This window comes from Populus euphratica, unplaced genomic scaffold (assembly GCF_000495115.2).
Source record: "Populus euphratica unplaced genomic scaffold, PopEup_1.0 scaffold15.1, whole genome shotgun sequence".
NCBI classification, from domain to species: domain Eukaryota; kingdom Viridiplantae; phylum Streptophyta; class Magnoliopsida; order Malpighiales; family Salicaceae; genus Populus; species Populus euphratica.
The window spans coordinates 238,993-255,984 of record NW_011499874.1 but is presented as its reverse complement, the minus strand read 5'-3'; the positions used below and the strand labels follow the sequence as shown (position 1 = coordinate 255,984).

Sequence of the window (16,992 nt, the reverse complement as noted above, 5' to 3'; positions counted from 1 at the left end):
CAAAAAGCTGAGGTGCCTTCAATTTGCCTTCATCGTCTTGCTCGTGTGAATGAGATCTGAACCCTAGTTATTTAGTGCCCTGTTTGCAGGTTTTACCGGCTAATATTTGCAAGAAGCTGGTTGGTTTAATTTGGCTTTACATGAAAACTACAAGTTTGAGCTCGTGTCAAGTTAATTTCTTGCTCGGTTTTCGAGTTTCAATGCTGGGGTTTGATTTTAGAATGTTTTAGGTTCCATGTCTTTTATTGATATAGGTTAGGATCGCTCATGCTACTAATCATTGTTGCTGCGACCGTTACTGATATACCAGGGTAAAAAAAGAAATATTCAAACAAATATTCCTCATGATATCTCAATAAATACCAGAAGTCACCAATAAAAAGCATACTCAAGCTGACCTGACCCTGTGACTCTCCTATTCCATATACAAGCTTTTCGCACGCATTTCACCCATTCTGAATCCACTCAGTATGAAGTTTTCCGCGACTTGATCATTTATTATTTCTATTTCTATTTCTATTTCTATTTCATTTCAGAACACGGGCTAATTATTGATTCGAAAACAAAAAATAAATAAGTTTTGCAGTTGACTTTCTCTTGACTATATAAATGAGGGACGCGGTCCATGATCCAGGGGAGGCTTCCCTGAGTTTGGTTGCCCGGAGATGCTGGTATGGGCCTGATTCGCCGATTTCCTTTCAGCAGATGGAATCATCCCATTCTGAAGAATATCAAAATCGATTTAGGAATATTGTTCTGAAAACTATCAGACGAGACGTTCGCGCAGTAATTCAAAGGTATATGGTTGTTCCAAAGCATATGCTAAAAATTCAAGCACAATTTCACTGGGATTTACGGAAGAGCAGCAGAGTTTGACGGCTCCTAAACGGGGTTGGTTGACCTCCATTATCCTAATACAAACTCTCCATGGTATTGCAATAGCTATAAATATTCCCTTGTTCTTAGTGCGATATATTTCTGATAGCTTCTTCTCCCAATTCTCATTTTTGGCAAGCATTATTGCATATGCTCTATACCCCATATCCCTAGGTGTGAGAAGACGGTCCCGTGGATGCCTGATCCTGAAAAGACCAATGCTCCTCCTATGAGTATGTCACAAAGCTGTTATGGTGCAAAATCCTTGTGAAATAAGGGAGAGGAGAAATGGCGTACGAGCTTCAGCTACCTGCAGGATCCAAAATCCATCTTGTGTTCCCTTTATCACGAGGCAGCCAATATCAGCAGCAAGTCCTATACCACTGTAGATCCAAAAGGGCAGATATATACTAGTTAACCAATGTATAACAAGCCAGTTGTTCAACTACTGTTACAGCAGTTAAGTTTTCCTTTTTGAGATGCAAACATGGGAGGACTACAAGCTTCTGCAATCAAATTTTCCCAATTTTAACCCTTGAGGTCAAGGAATTGCTGATTCCAGGGGTGTTGTAATGACCCAATTTTAATCAAGAGAGGATTGCATCTTTAGCATTGTAGTCTTCTACGCAGAGGATTAGTGCCGATAAATGAATGTTTATTTATAGCTACTACATGTGTCAAGTGGTTAGCAGTCATTAGCTGAGTCAGTTAGAAGTTAGTTGAGGACTAACACTATTCCCGCCAAGATCCTCTGCATGATTTTACTGTTTCAATAGTTGGCAATCATTAAGCCATATAATTACTTTTGACTTCTCATTTCTCTCTCTCAGATTTCCAACCATTCTGCAGTAATGGAGTTGATCAGATGAATAAAAATGAACATAGCAGCACTCATGGTTCTGCTAGTCCTTCTAGCCATCCAGTTTGCGAGCAGCCGCTCCATTAGAAATGAGTTCTCCTATCTAATATCTGATGGCTTGGATAAAAAAGGTCAAAACAACTTCTTACAACTAAACAATCTGGGGACATCTGTGACTTGCGAGCCGATTTATGGCTTCATGCCTTGCACCACAAAGGTTTGGGGCAACCTCTTCCTCTTGGTGGTTTACGAGTACTTGCTGTCCCTCGCAGATAAATACATTTCTAGTGGATCCAACCTTTTCTTTCAAATGTTCGGAACTGGTATATTTGGTGGTAGTGTGTTCTATGTGCTTGGTAAATTCCCACAAATTGTATTGGTTCTCGGTAAGCTCTTTTCTAACATTTTATCTCAGCACATGGTGTAAGCCTTTCCCTGTTTGCTATTCCTTGTCGAAAAAGGCCTGAGGTTAATCTTTGAAAATAGGACTATTCATAGAATATTTTCTGGTAGGAAAAGAACAAAAATCAGTAAGGATTTATAGTACCAATGTTGTGGTTCTGTTTGTAGTTTGGTCAGGAACTGCTTGATAAAAATGAATGTTCTTTTTCAGTGACCTTGCTCTCAGCGAGTGAAGATGTTGTCGGATCAGCAGTGTCGATGTCAATGGGGTTTCTTGCAGGCTCAACTATGATGAGCCTAACAATAATCTGGGGTTCTGTTATTGCTTTCGGAAGCTATGATCTTCAACAGACTCCTTCATCAAACCTGGAAAACAAAATGCTGTGCCTTTCCAATGGTCTTTTTTTTTTTTTCCAGTCTTCTTGAGCCAATATGCAAAGATCTTTCTAATTAAGTAAAATGAAATTCAAGTGTGTTCTGGTGTACAGGTTATGGTGTTAAAACTGACATTGTTACCAAATATACTGCAAGAATCATACTTCTGTCAATGATCCCATATTTAATACTTGAACTGTCGAAAGTTGTCAATTCTTCTTCAGCAACACGAGCAGCAGTCCTGATTGCTCTTATTATTACAGTTATTTTACTAGTGACTTACTGCACCTTCCAGGTAACAAATTTAATTCAAAAGAATGATCATAACATCGAAGCATATGATGCGCACTCTATGAAATACATTTCCGAATATATCAAAAGAGCAAAGAAGATAGATCACTAGAAGCTTATGCTTTAAGAGGTAGCTAATAGAAATTGAAATATTGGTCTTTAATCAATGATTGCCATCCTTCTGATATAGCAATGGCACCTGCTATACAGATTGTTAAGAGCTTTACTAGTTAAGAAAATATGTTCGTGCAGGTATTCCAGCCATGGATTCAGGATAGAACACTCGAGTATTTGATTCTGTCATATGTGAAGAAGAACCTACTACAATCTCTATGCAATCCTTATGGGAGACCCATTGAATTCAAGATAAGACAGTAAATTTTCTAACTCATATATTGATTACTTTTTATAGGCTATGATCTCCACTTGAGAGTTCACTGCTTACCATTGATTAACCCTTCCTTGGTATATTTTCAGGTTGTTTCGCAAGATTGATCTGAATAAAAATGGTCAAATATCAGAAGATGAAGTGAGAGCATTTTTAGTGGGAATAGAAGCAGGAGTGGTTGGCTTGATTGGAGACCATTGTGTATCAAAAGTGATGGCAGAGTTTGACTTCTCTGGAGATCATGGTATAAGCAAGGAAGAATTTATTCGAGGGATATCGAAATGGCTTGATGAGGCTAATGGCGTTGAAAACAACGGAAACCAGACAGAATTGTTCAATAGTAATTTACCGGTATATGCTCATCCACTCTCATGTACTTTCCCAAAAGCTAAGATTTTCAGGAACAGTCATAACCAATTGCAATATTGCTAGGGAAGCAGAGAAGAGCAGCAGATATGGGAGGCTGAACAACAGGATTCTAAGAATTCAGATGAATGGAATTACAGTAAGGCCACTTACTTCATCCTTCTGGGAACTGCCATTGCAGTTCTTCTGGCAAAACCCTTAACCAAAACACTCCAAGAACTTGCGACAGCTATAAAGGTCCCCTCTTTCTTGGTGTCATATTTTTTGGTACCCTTCGCGTTGAACTTCAGACAAGGATATAAATCAATCATTTCTGTCAGTGATAAGAAAGAGAAGTCCGTGTCTTTGACACTCTCTCAGGTTCATCTCTCACAAACTCAAGTTTCTTTAGATTATTTTTTGGTGATAACAAAGTGGTGTCCTCAGGCTAGATTCAGTGAACCGAAATCAAGTACTTCCCAGTCATGAGGTCTTAAGCATTCATAAGAGATTATTTTCCTGCTACCTCCTCTAAACGTCCAAACATCTCTTTTGATCAAAGAGTCATTCATGCAGATCTTGGAGTCCAAGCAACCAAGTGTTATGCTATAGATGTCTTGCATGCATGAATGCTTATTTTCTAATTTGACAGGGGAAAGTTTTTGTGCAGATCTATTGTGGGGTATTCATGAACAACGTTCTGGGTTTGACGTCATTCTTGACTATTGTTTATATACGAGAAGTGGAATGGGATATCACAGCTGAAATTCTGGTTGTTCTAGTAATTTGCAGTGGAATCGGTCTATCCTCCAGCTTCTCCTCCAAATTCCCATTCTGGACATGTCTTGTAGCCTACGCTCTATATCCTATATCTCTGGGCTTTCTTTACGTTCTCACCATTTCTCTCGGATGGGGTTAAAAGCTGTTCACACCAATTTTTTATGCTGATACTTTTCATAAGGCGTGATCGCAAGGGGACAATAAACTGCATGGAAACTCAATCACTCCTATGAGTGAGTGTTTCACAAACTTGATAAATCGAAATTTATTGTCCTAATGTGTCTTGTCTGTATAAAAAATTATGTTATTTACCTTGTGGTTTCTATATATTAATTATTGCACACATTTATTTATTTTTTTCTTGTTCATACATCTGGGTAAAGTGGCTGTTTCGGCAAGGTTATTAATTCCGTTTTATATAGCTGTTTTGTTTTTTCAATTTGAACATAATGTTTCGATTGAGTTGTGGTGCAATCATGTTATATAATTTTTTCATTTATCTTGCTTGAAAAGGTAGCTAAGGTCGAAAGAGAAAAAAATTTACTAATTTAATTGTGTTTTTAAACTGTTTTTAGGTTTTTTTTTAAATTGATTTTTTTATGTTTTTAAAATATTTTAATATAATAATTTTTAAAAATAAAAATATTTTATTTTAATATATCTCTAAATAAAAAACACTACAAAAAAAACAGCAACAACTACACTTTCTCTCCATTGTTTCCTAGATGTTACGAAATGAATATCGTGATTCCATCATGAAATCCATATCAAGCGTAATGCGATCATCGTTGAATGTAGAGACCTGAATAATTTCGTTGGAGACTGAGCTCCATCACACCATGTATCTTGCGCACTATACTCGAGAAAGTAGCTCGTATTCATGTTTAAGTTCTGATGCAAACACCAAGTTACGCCTGTTTTATGCCACAGACATTTACAGATCTAAGAAATACATGACCTTTCCTTCGTATTCTGTTATCCCTTTGTTGTATTTTGAGAACAAAAGAGGAAGAGGGTGATTGCTACAATGACTTCATTTCTTCGTGACGAAAGAGTGAGTTAAATGCTTTTATTTATGGAATTCAGCTGCATAAAATAAAATACATTTGACTGAATTCATGATTACTTGAAGTCATGGAAGAAAAAACCACCAAAAGGGTCATTATTTTCTCTTAATTTTTATTTTCTTATCAACGCTTTCGATTTCTGTCAATGTTGTTGATCATATGGAAGGCAGAATTGATTTTGGCTACAGACATAGGAAGAGAAATTGATTCCAGGTGATACACGAAATTGACAGAGGGTGGCAGCTGCTATCAACAGGTTTTTGATTTGGTTCAAAATTTATCAATTATGGGTGAAATTGACCAAAAATGAAACAAAGGAGTTAAATTGCTTTTTAGCTACAAATACAAGGATGAAAACAAGGATTATCTCAAGGGAAAATGAAATGTCTTTTCAATACATGGTTTCCGCTTTATACATGTCTGTATTGCCTACTATATGCTAAATATCTACACATAAAATATATTAAAAAATTAATTTAAAACAAAAATATTAAATATTTTTGAAATAAAAAAATAAATAAAACTTTTATTATTAGTTTGATTATTAAAAAAAATACATAATGATGAAAATGAGAATAAGCTCTTCTTTTTCTACTTAGAAAAACTATTGAAAAAAAATAAAATGTTGGACCTGAATGTTAAAACTTAAAGCAAGTGGGACAAAAGATGAATAATTTTAAACTTCATGGACCAATTAAGTGGTTTTTCACATCTTTTGGGCACTGAAAATTAAAAGCTCTGTTTTTCTTTTATGTGTTAATTTGGATCTTATTTTGTAACAATAAGGTAAACATATATTTCATAAATATAGACGTAAAAGAGATGGATTATAACGATTGAAATGCAAATAATGAAAGGAAAAAATTAATAGTGCACATGTGTGTGAACAATGAAATGTGAGTGTATGAATACTGTTTATCCAGTGAAACAACTATTATGTATTTAAATTTTTAAAAAATTATTATTATCATAATTACTACCCTACTATTTTACTACCTTTTCAAATCTCATCTCCTTGTTTAATGACAATATTTTTTTAAATTAATTTTTACTTCATTATATAATAATAAAAATAAACGTTTCAATTTAATATTATGATATTTTTTTGAGGTTATAATAACATCATAAAAAACTAACACAAATAAATTATAAGATTTAATTTTTAATAAATCCAAGTCAACTTATTAAAAATGCAATTTAGATCATAGATTGCACTGGATTTAATAAAAAAATTAAATTACCTTTTGTTTAATTATATAATTAAAAAATAAATGATTATAAAATTAAATATCAATCAAATATTAAAATGTTTGTTTGAGACTATAATAATTTCATAAAAAGCAAACTAAAATAAATTATGAAGACTAATTTAAAATTAATTAAATATTAAAAGATTAAATTAAAAAAATAAAAAAATTAATAAAACCACAATACTAAGGAAAGAAATTAAAAAAAGATAAAAACACAAATCAAGAAAAAAATAAAGACAAGATGCACAAGCTTGAGTGACCCAGTGTACTTAGGCCTTAATTAACAAAAAAGGCTAAGCACGTGGATTTGCTAGTCCAGCTCGGATATTTATTTTATCCTCGAGGGATATGTCACCTATAATGGCAGGAGACCTGTCATCGACTAGGTTGCCTACTTAAAATCTGGCCACAAATATGGTGGTCACAAAATGAAAAGGATTTTTTTAGCTGAAAAATATATTTTTAATTTATTTTCACTTAAAAACACTTGATAAATACAATAAAAACCTTTATAAACCAATTATCAACACTAAAATCACTCAAAAGAAATTACAATCAACATAACAAAAGAATTCTAAATGTGACTTGATTTACTTTATCATGTATTTTTATAAAAAAATTCCACCACTATCAAATTTCTCTAATAGAATGGAACTTGTTAACACTAAACTATGCCATTTTTGTCATTAGATTGTAGCGAAGTAACAACTTTCTCTTTCCTTTATTGTTTTTCTCATAACCTATTTATTGGTTGCTCCCTAAAATTATTATTCTTATTTCCAAAATTAAAAAAAAAAAAAAGACGGCGATGTGGAGAAAACAGGCCGAGGACAATTTTAAAAATACATAAAAATCAAGCTGCAATTTTGGACAAAATTTGAGCTCTAATTGTACCCCATTATATCCAAGATTGAATAGACAATGCAAATTCAAGGTCGAATTAAATCATTATTGGACGAATCTGCATAAGAAATTAAGTATAAGGAAATATTAAATTTTTAATAGGTCAATTTGATTTAATCATGAGCCAAATTAAAGTTTAATTATGTTTAAGAATTAATTTGAGATCAATTAAAAAATTTCATTAGGTGCAATGACTTAATTAATTTTATTAGGAGCTTAATTGGTGAAAAAAATAAGTTTGGGAGCCTAATTTGAGCTTAATTGAGAAAATTAAAATTTTAAGAGACCAAATTTAATTTTTATCAAGTCAATTGATTGAAATCAAGGATAAGATCACAAGAAAATTAATATTTTGGGGTCAATTAGGGGTTAAATTGAAAACTTTCAAAACCAAGGACCATTTTGCAAAAAATATCAAACTATAAGGGTTCAATTGACTAAAATCAGGGGTGAAATTGAAGAGATTTGAAAGTTTGATTGTTAGTTAAGGTATAAATTGTATAAATTTAAGACCAAGTGAAAAAGGCACCAAAATCCAAGGTTAAAATTGAAGTTCAGCAATGGCAAAATTGCATTAAATCAAAAGTTTTGGAGTCAATTAGAGGTAAAATTAAAGGAAATTAAAAGTCAAAGGATCAAATTGAACTTTGGCAAAAAAACCCTAATTCAAGGCAAAATAATGTCATTTTTTAATAAAATAAAAAAGGAGGAGCCAGACGATATGCCATCTAGTTACTATTCATTATCTTCTTCAATTTTACCTGAAAAAAGATGCTCATGTGGCTACTTTTTAGGCATATTTAATGTCTCATATATCCACCAAATGTGACAACACCTTAACCAAAACGATCACCTAACATTTCTCTACAACGTAGTATAGTTTGTTCAGGCTTATTGACAAGATAGCGGTCATGGCCATGATACTGGCCTAAAAATGCTAACTCAGACAACCTTTAATTGTCGAATTTAACAGTTCATGACACCTACTTTAAACCAACGATTGGGATCCTTTGCAACTAAATCAAGGGCCAAAAGTTTTTCCCAATGAATACAAGATTACCCTCTTCTATTCCTTATAAATAAAGGTGGATTTTATTATCTGAGTATCAAGAAAATCAGGTGCAGTGCAAAAATTAAAAAAAATTACTCTTTCCCCCTGGTTTCTGCCTTTTTTCTGTTGTCTCTTCCCTTGTTCCAACCACCACCAGCTTATTTGCCGCCAAATCCACCACATGTCGCTAGCACGCCACCCTTCATACCTGGAATAGCCATTATTTCTTCCTTTCTCTCACTCCTGTAAATTTCTTATCTCTCTTCCCACAACTAACATTGGCCACCATTTCTCCCACCGATGCCTTCTGAGCCATCAGTTCAACCTCTTGATCATGGTCGAGATCCTTGCCTCCAGTAGCCTTCTCCTCCCCCTACAACAAAATCCATTGCTACATGCAAAACAAGTTCGTTCAACATGTAGCTGTTAATTATAATTAACATGGTCATTGGTCGGGCCAGTGACCATGTAAAAGATAGGTTGGATTTGTGTCAGTCTAGTCCACCAAAAAAAGATTAGAATTGTTGGGCTGATTTTGGCCCAACATGGCTGAGAGAGGCCTAATTAGTTGTGCCAAACCAGCACATGCACTTAATAATATTTTAAAAAACAAAAAAATTACAAAAAATAAAATTGAGAATCCTTTCAAAAAAATTATGATTTTCTTGCATGTTTTTCTACCAATTTTGTTTAATATTGGGTTGTATTTTTATATTGTAAGATACAAATCCGGTATTAAAATACCAGGTTTTCTCCGAAATGTTTTTAAAAAATTCAAAAAAAAATCTCAATTTTTAAATTAGTTTCCTCTTTCAAAAAAAATAAAAAACAAAAAAAAATATTTTTTCATACATACAAACAAATCCTAAACAGTTTTTCAAGCATATTTTCATAAAAAAGCAAAAATTTGCATCTTTTTCATGTTTTAAAAAACCAAAAAAATAGATATCATAATCAATTTATGATTATCCATTAGGGTTTGACTAAAATGTTAAAAACCCTTTACCAATCATTTTTTTTAATTTCATATTAGAATTTAGATATAGATTTTAATATATGTGAGGCTTAAAACTACACAATAGAGTACATCTTTAGGTAGGGGTGTTCACAGTCCAATTCGGTTCAGTTTTAATTTAAAAATTCAATCGAACCGGAAAATAGTATTCTTTATCAATATGACCCGAACCAAATCGAGAACCGATTCAGACCGAACTAATTTTGTGCGGTTCGGATCGGTTTTTTAGTATTAAAAACCAGAAAAACCGGAAACCAATTAAATAGGCTTTTTTTACTACTGTCGTTACATCGAAGCCCTTTAATTCCTTTATTTCACAATAAACCAAAGATCAAAGAGATGCTTAGATCTGCAAATGCATATGGAGCCATTATAACCACCAAAAAAGGTGCAATCCCTGCTCTTCCAACACCAAATTAAGTCCACAAACATAAATTTCTATTACTTTCAACTTAATAGAAAAGGACTCTATTCAGATGAAAGGATCTAGATCGAGCTTGAAAAACTAAAATGGCTTCTTAATGTGTGGGTTGTTGTCGGTGGTTGTTGATAGGATTAAAGTGAAGGTTGTGGATGACACTATTATATGGAAGACGATCTAGATCAGGCCTGAAAAACTAAAACTGGTTCTTGATGTGTGAGTTGTTGTCTATGGTTGATGATAGGAGTACAGTGAAGGTTGTGGATGGCGCTACCATATGGAAGACCAGAGAGTGATGGTAGGAAGAGGTCGAAAGTGCTAGTGTAAAAATTCAGAAATAGAATTTAATGTTAGGTTAACAGGAAAGAAAATGAGGGAGAGACGAGAGGGAGACAGCTAGAAAGTGATGAAATGAGTTAGGATTAGGGATGCTTGCTTTTATACCTTGTTTTTTAAGTCTTTCATATTCAATTAAATCAGTCCGGTTCGGTTCGGTTCAATCGACTTAAGCTTTTTAAAACCGAAATTGAACCGGACCGAGTGATTTTTTTTTATTTTTTAATCGGTTTATTTGGTTAATTTTTTTTGTTTTTTCGGTTTAATCGGTTGGTCGGTTTTTTTGAACACCCCTACCTTTAGGTATTAAAGACACAAAGTAGAAAATAAATGTAATGCTAAATTCAAACTTTAGAATTGTTAAAATTTAACCTGATAAGGTAGAGACTTTCTTATGAAGGGAGATCTACCTTGAACCGTAAATGAGACCAATGAATAAAAACTTTTCTTAGAAAAATAATCAGATAACAATGCAACTTACCATAGGTAGGGTGTACTGGAAATGTTATGTCTTTCCCTTACACAACCAATTCTTTACTCAGATTCTCACATACCATAGGTTCCTAATAATCATAATACTAAATAACAATTCATGAACCTTAATCATAATTTTATGATTAAACTCAAAGCTCTTTCATTCCTAATAACAATATCTCTTAGGAGGCATCAAAATGCTCGTCAGCCATCAATGTTGCACTTTTGATAGTTTTCAAGCAATTTTATCTCTTATTTTTCAAACTCATGAATTAAAATGTCAAGAAAATAAAATTTTGGATTAAAATTATAAAAATTATCCGTAAAAAGAAAAAAAAGAAAGTAGGTGGACTAAAGAGAGCATTTTCTAGTGAGTTGGATATTTGTCATTGGATTTGTCTTTATTTTACACTTTGATCCTCTTATGTTGATTTTTTTTCTCTCATTAACAAAGTTTAAGAAATTGATCATTAATTTGATATAAAAGGATGTAATTGGAAACAAAAATTGGAGAATAAAATTAAAAAAGAAAACTATGAATTATGATTGCTACAATGATTCACTTAACCATTTTAGTATATTTTATAATATAACAAAGTGGACATAAAAAAATAAAAATAAACACTTATTTTTTTATGATTAATATTTTTTTATTTAAATCATGATTAATAAAAAAAAATTTGTACGGGTCTCTTCTTTTTTTTTTCTAGTTAAGAGACAAGGCTTTCAACTTTTGATACTCCTTGCCTAGTTAAATGCAACCATTCAAAATATTTAATTGACTAAAAATATATTTATTTTCAATTTAATAATAAAAATTAATAAAATATGATTATTGTCCATTAAAATAACCCATCATTTATTTAATTATAATACAACTAAGTTAAAAAAATCAAACTTAATTTCATTAAATAACAACAAAATTCAATTTTCTTCAAATTCCAAACAAACCTTAACATAAAAATCATACATTAATATAACAAAACTTTTTAGAAAAAAAGATATAAAACATTTAAATATACAAGCAAACTATAAATACTATAACAAAAATTCAATAAATTAACCTAAAACATAAATGTGTTAAAAACAGATAATTGAGTTTGCTTACTTTATGTATCATAGCTTCATGAAAATTTCAACGATGGATACTGGCACTACTAATATATGTAAATTGATGTTGGCAGGTTAAGATGGCTGAATTTATGAGAAAATATGTGGGTTGTTGGTATTTTTTCACCAAGAGAAAAAGGAAGAAGAAGAAAAAGAATGGAGGGAATTGTTGGTTATAAATTATCAATATTTTCCCACCTAAGAATTTCATCAACAATTTTGTTTGTAAATAATGATATATCAACTTTCCGATGGAATTACCTATATAATTTTTATTGTTGATCTTATTTTTTTCTCCCTCCGTAATTCCATCAAAAATTGACTCTTTTTTTATATATCTTTAATGATTTTTGTAGTTTTGAAAGTCAAAATAAAGTTTATATATATATATAAACTAAGATACGCAAATCCTTTAAAAATGAAATTGATAAAAAAAAAATTAAAAAACAAAAAAAGAAGAAAAAGAAGAAGCATTATTTAAGTTAATAGTGATCTATGTGAGGTGAAGAAACATAAATTCTCTTTCTCAATTAGTCTATGTTAATAAAAAAGAATTAAAATTTTTGTTTTAGTCATAAAGTTAATAAAATTTAAAGGGTATTTTAATGGAATCAAATGTTTGACACGAAAATTATGTTTTTATATTTAGTTTATTTATGAATAGAACTGGGAGTATGCTACCAAATCTTTGTTTCCAATTTAATTGAAATTTTGTTTTATGAAAGTTGTGTGATTGAATCCTAGTCAATGATTTATATTTTAAGACTAGAATTTAGTAAACATAATAGATCATCTTTTACAGAATATGAAAGGATCTCATACTGAATAAAATCTCTCAATATTCTCTCCTTTTATTTGGTAAATACGATTACCAAAAATTCTTTTCGTTTAAGAATAGTCGTCTTCGTTATTAGAGGGGGGAAAAGCTTACGAACCATCTCCATACTCACGTTGTTGCTCGAGTTTGTTGAATGACAAGGTTAAGAAGGCAGTGCATAATCTTGATATACTTCATTTGATCTACAGACTAAATTTCAAGAGCATAGCTTCTCTCTTCATGCGGACGCAGGGATGTGCTGTGCTTTGGTTCAGCTGATATAGAATGAATAAGAGATAATCTTGTAGCGTGGATAAACGAAGGGAAATTGGATGTCTTTTGTCCCTCAATTCTTCATATATAGTATCCCAGATTAAAGAAGATCAAACTTAAAAAAATATATATGTTTTATATAATGACAAACAATCCTCAAACGATATCTGAAACGCCCATTCAAACAATCCTCAAACGATAACTGCAATCTCTGATGGATTAATTCCCGCTCAGAGCCTCAAGTCAAGATCAATACCATCTCCTCTTTTTTCAATTCTATCATCATTGTTTAAGCTAAAGTTTGTTTCAACCTTGCTCTTTTGCTCTACTGGAGGCAGGAAGCTGAACAAGGGTTTATTACAAATTGATCCGCTACCTTGTGAAGGCCTGTGTTGTGAGTCCTCAGTGCTTTCCTTCAGATGATAATAAGAGGAAATTGACATCAGGCATTAGCTATTGCATGTTTTTATTGCCCTTGAGATGATAAGAAAATCTATTGATGTTTCTGAAATTTATTTCTTACTCGGAAAGGTAGAGGATGTTTGGACTTGGACTGTTCTTGTTGAGAAGTATGAGTTGATGGAGAAGGAATCGCCGGAGAGCCAAACAAGAGGAGATTACCATTAGCTACTCCATAATCTGTATGGCGCTTGCTGCCTATATTCTCGTCCCTGGAAAGGAAAAAAACACAAGGAAATGTTAGCAAAATGCATGGCTAGCATGGTTAGGGGATGGATAGGAGTTCTAATTCGAAATGTTTTTTATTAAAAAAAATTATTTTTAATATTAAAACAATATAAAAAATAAATTTTTTAAAATAAATTTTAAAATAACATGTTTTTAACCCACGTTCCCTCTTCCCTCTTAATATAGCATGTAATTTACAATAGCTTGGCTAATTAGCTAATTAATTAACCTGGAAACCGCCTCGATTTGCTCAGGATTAGTGATGCCGTGGCTAGCACGTGTGAGTGACAGGTCCTGTCTGCTGAATTGAAGTGAAAATGCAGGAACTCGGTAGTGGTGAGGAATTGGAGGGGCCTCCATGGAAAACGGGAAAGATCGCTTTGAGCCAACCATCTATGCATCAATAAATTTGACAATCAAATCAGTTAAAAGGGAGATTAAGTGCAACAAAGATAGATGGAATTTATGAAAAATGAACTTATACAGAAATATAATGTCTTAAATTTCATTAATTTGATAATAATGAGTGATTTGGTGGTTTAAAAACAATAGAAAAGAACACATAAAAATAAATCAAACTAAATGCATCGAGCTAATCATAATTATTAGAGTAAAAAAAAGATTATTATTTTTCAATTCTTTTATTGTTATAAGAGGATGCCAAAAACAGCCAATTAGGCTTAAATGATTGTAATATTTATTTTTTATTTTTATATTTCGGATACTCAAATAGCAAAAGACCCGGACTAATATATAATACTCTTCTTCAACGGATCATGAACCCTACAAAAATTGATCTTATGATGAAATTGCCAACAACAAAAGAAGAAAGAAATGAAAATCGAGGGACGATCAAACATGGGGCTGAATTGAGTTATGATACGAACAAATTTTAAACTTGCCTTGTCCTCATCTGGCCATAAAGAATTGTTATGGTGGAGTGACGTTTGGTTTGAAGGGGGCTCTATACCATGATACATTACTACGGATGATGGAATTGTTGAAGAAGATGATGCCACAGACTCTGGAAAAAAATTTATCTGCATCAAGTTACACACGTTAAAAAAACAAATTAAAACGGTATATAATTGGAAGGGAAATAAAAAAAACTCCCTTACCATTGGAGAGGGTGAATATTGGCTTGCTTGTGCCATAGAAGAGGAAGGAAATAGTTGGTCAGGTCCATTTGTTGAACGCATAGAAAATGGATTCCCTGAAGCCAATCTAGGACCTCCAATATCAGCTCTAGGTTGGCAAGAATTCCACATCGTGGGTAAAAATCCATGTTCATGCAAAACAATGTCTGATCCACCATTGCCAGTGCCTCTGCAAACTTGTAATGATGTGTTCTTACTGCAATTACCAAAAAATGTTGTTGACTGCGGACTAAAAAGATTAGGATCAGGAGCAAATGGGAGATTTTTAGGATGAGATTTGTAGGAAGTTAGAACAGGAGATTGTCTTCTATAAGAACTTGAAGGTTGTGAAACTACAGAGAACCCTTCAATATTCTTGGTTTCGTCAAAACTCGTATCATTCTTCTCTTGATCCCTCAAGATCTTCTCTAGCTCTGCCACTCCTGGCCCTCTCTTCGGGGTTTTCTGTTTCTTTACCTTCTTTGAACATGTATTATCAACACCATTGCCACCACTATTGCTGCCATGATGATCATCACCATCACTACTAATGCTAGTATAGCTACACATGTCTATGCTTGGGGTTATAGTTTATTTTTTGCGTTTGGCTTTCCTTTGTGACAACCCATGAGTCCATTATAAGACCACAAATCGAAATATAGAAGGAAAAGGTTTAATTACGCAAAGCCAATAGAGAGAATCCAGCGAAAGTTTAACAGGAATCCCCACATTTTAAGACCCACAAATCTAAAACCAGTAAAAAGAAATCAATTCAAAAACCGAGATATATGGTAAGAAAATCGTCCCAAAAGGATGTGGAATTAAAAGCGGCTATCTAGTCGTTAACGTAGAAGTGAAGCCAAGGAAACTCCAGCCATGTTTTAAGCTCCAAAAGATCTTTCACGCCGGTGAGAAAGAGAGATCCAAATCTTATACTAGGAGAGTGAGTTTGTTTTTCTCTCGAAAAATATTTTCCAATATTTTTTGAATTTTTGAATTGAAAATATTTTCCAATATTTTTTGAATTTTTTAATTGTTTTTAATTATTTTTTATGTTTTTAAATTATTTTAATATATTAATATCAAAAATAAATTTAAAAAATATATATTATTTTAACAATTAAAAATACTTCAAAAAAACAATTATTACCTTAACACTCAACACTACAAAAAGGACACATGAAAAGAGAAAGTTGTACATGAGTTAACGTGATTTTCTCAGAAACTTTTGTTTGTCCGACGAACAAAATATATGTTCCCGAAGAGGATTTTTCAAAGTAAGAAAAACCAAGCATTTATCAGAATCTTCTCCTTTGTCGATTTTCTTGCTCAAAACGAATCTTCTTCTTTTTTTAAAAAAAAATCTAAGAACTTTATTTATTTCCGAATCTAAATACTTATTGTCAATTGAATCTCAGTCTTGTAAATATTATCAGTTTGATTCCAAAAACATTAAGAACTCTAATAAGCACATGAATTTACATTATACATATACGAAAACAAGAGGGTGCTTTCATGTAGAAATGATAAAATTATAGATTTTGCCAAAAACTTTAGTCTAGTAATATCGTAGCGTGGAAAATTTTTAATTTTTAGTTTATTCAATGAAATTTAATATTGTAGATTTTATTATTTTTTTTAATATAGCGGTGATAAAATTATAATCTTCAGATTTTGTTTAGGAAACAAATTTTCCTTATATGTTTTTTTTTGGTACTTATTATTTTTATTATTTCACATTTGGTCTATTTATCACTATTTTCCTCTTATCTTTGTTTTTTTTAGTTTTTTTTCTTTACATTTTTTTAAAATATATTATTTTTATTTTTTACATTTTGAATATTTATTACTTTACACTTAATTTATTTTTACCATTTTTTGTTCTTATGTTTATTCTTTTGTAATTTTTTTAATTCTTTTGTTACAATGTTTTTCACTGTAACAATTACAAAATTATTCTATTATTCTGTTATATTAAATATTAAATTGAGATCTTATATATTTTTATCAATACATATAATCTTTATCTTTACTATATTTTATTACTTGTATGTATCAACATTTTAATTAACAATTTTATTTTTTACTCAATATAAAAAAACACGTAATAACATATACACATTAATTTTTATGTGT

General features: G+C 31.8%; 2 protein-coding genes across 5 annotated transcripts; one reads left to right on the top strand and one right to left on the bottom strand.

Annotated features, from left to right (window-relative positions):
• The first annotated feature begins 19 nt into the window (after positions 1-19).
• LOC105127946 (uncharacterized) lies at positions 20-4,651 on the top strand. Of its 4 annotated transcripts, none has more exons than XM_011029423.1 (8): positions 20-797; positions 1,707-2,121; positions 2,349-2,534; positions 2,626-2,807; positions 3,056-3,177; positions 3,281-3,542; positions 3,624-3,917; positions 4,207-4,651. In XM_011029423.1, the coding sequence occupies exons 2-8, from the start codon at positions 1,752-1,754 to the stop codon at positions 4,453-4,455; spliced, it is 1,665 nt and encodes a 554-aa protein (XP_011027725.1). In that variant the 5' UTR covers positions 20-797; positions 1,707-1,751; the 3' UTR covers positions 4,456-4,651. The 4 variants fall into 4 exon arrangements, with proteins under 4 accessions (XP_011027725.1, XP_011027726.1, XP_011027724.1 ...); XM_011029424.1 differs by having other exon boundaries at positions 20-1,866; positions 2,008-2,121; XM_011029422.1 differs by having other exon boundaries at positions 20-2,121.
• Positions 4,652-13,239: 8,588 nt separating this feature from the next.
• On the bottom strand, positions 13,240-15,458 carry LOC105127944 (uncharacterized). The gene is made up of 5 exons (XM_011029420.1): positions 14,839-15,458; positions 14,623-14,760; positions 13,950-14,113; positions 13,557-13,704; positions 13,240-13,446 (listed from the first exon to the last, which is right to left on the bottom strand). Exons 1-5 carry the CDS (start codon positions 15,424-15,426, stop codon positions 13,264-13,266), a joined length of 1,221 nt encoding a protein of 406 aa, XP_011027722.1. The 5' UTR covers positions 15,427-15,458; the 3' UTR covers positions 13,240-13,263.
• Between the last annotated feature and the right edge of the window lie 1,534 nt (positions 15,459-16,992).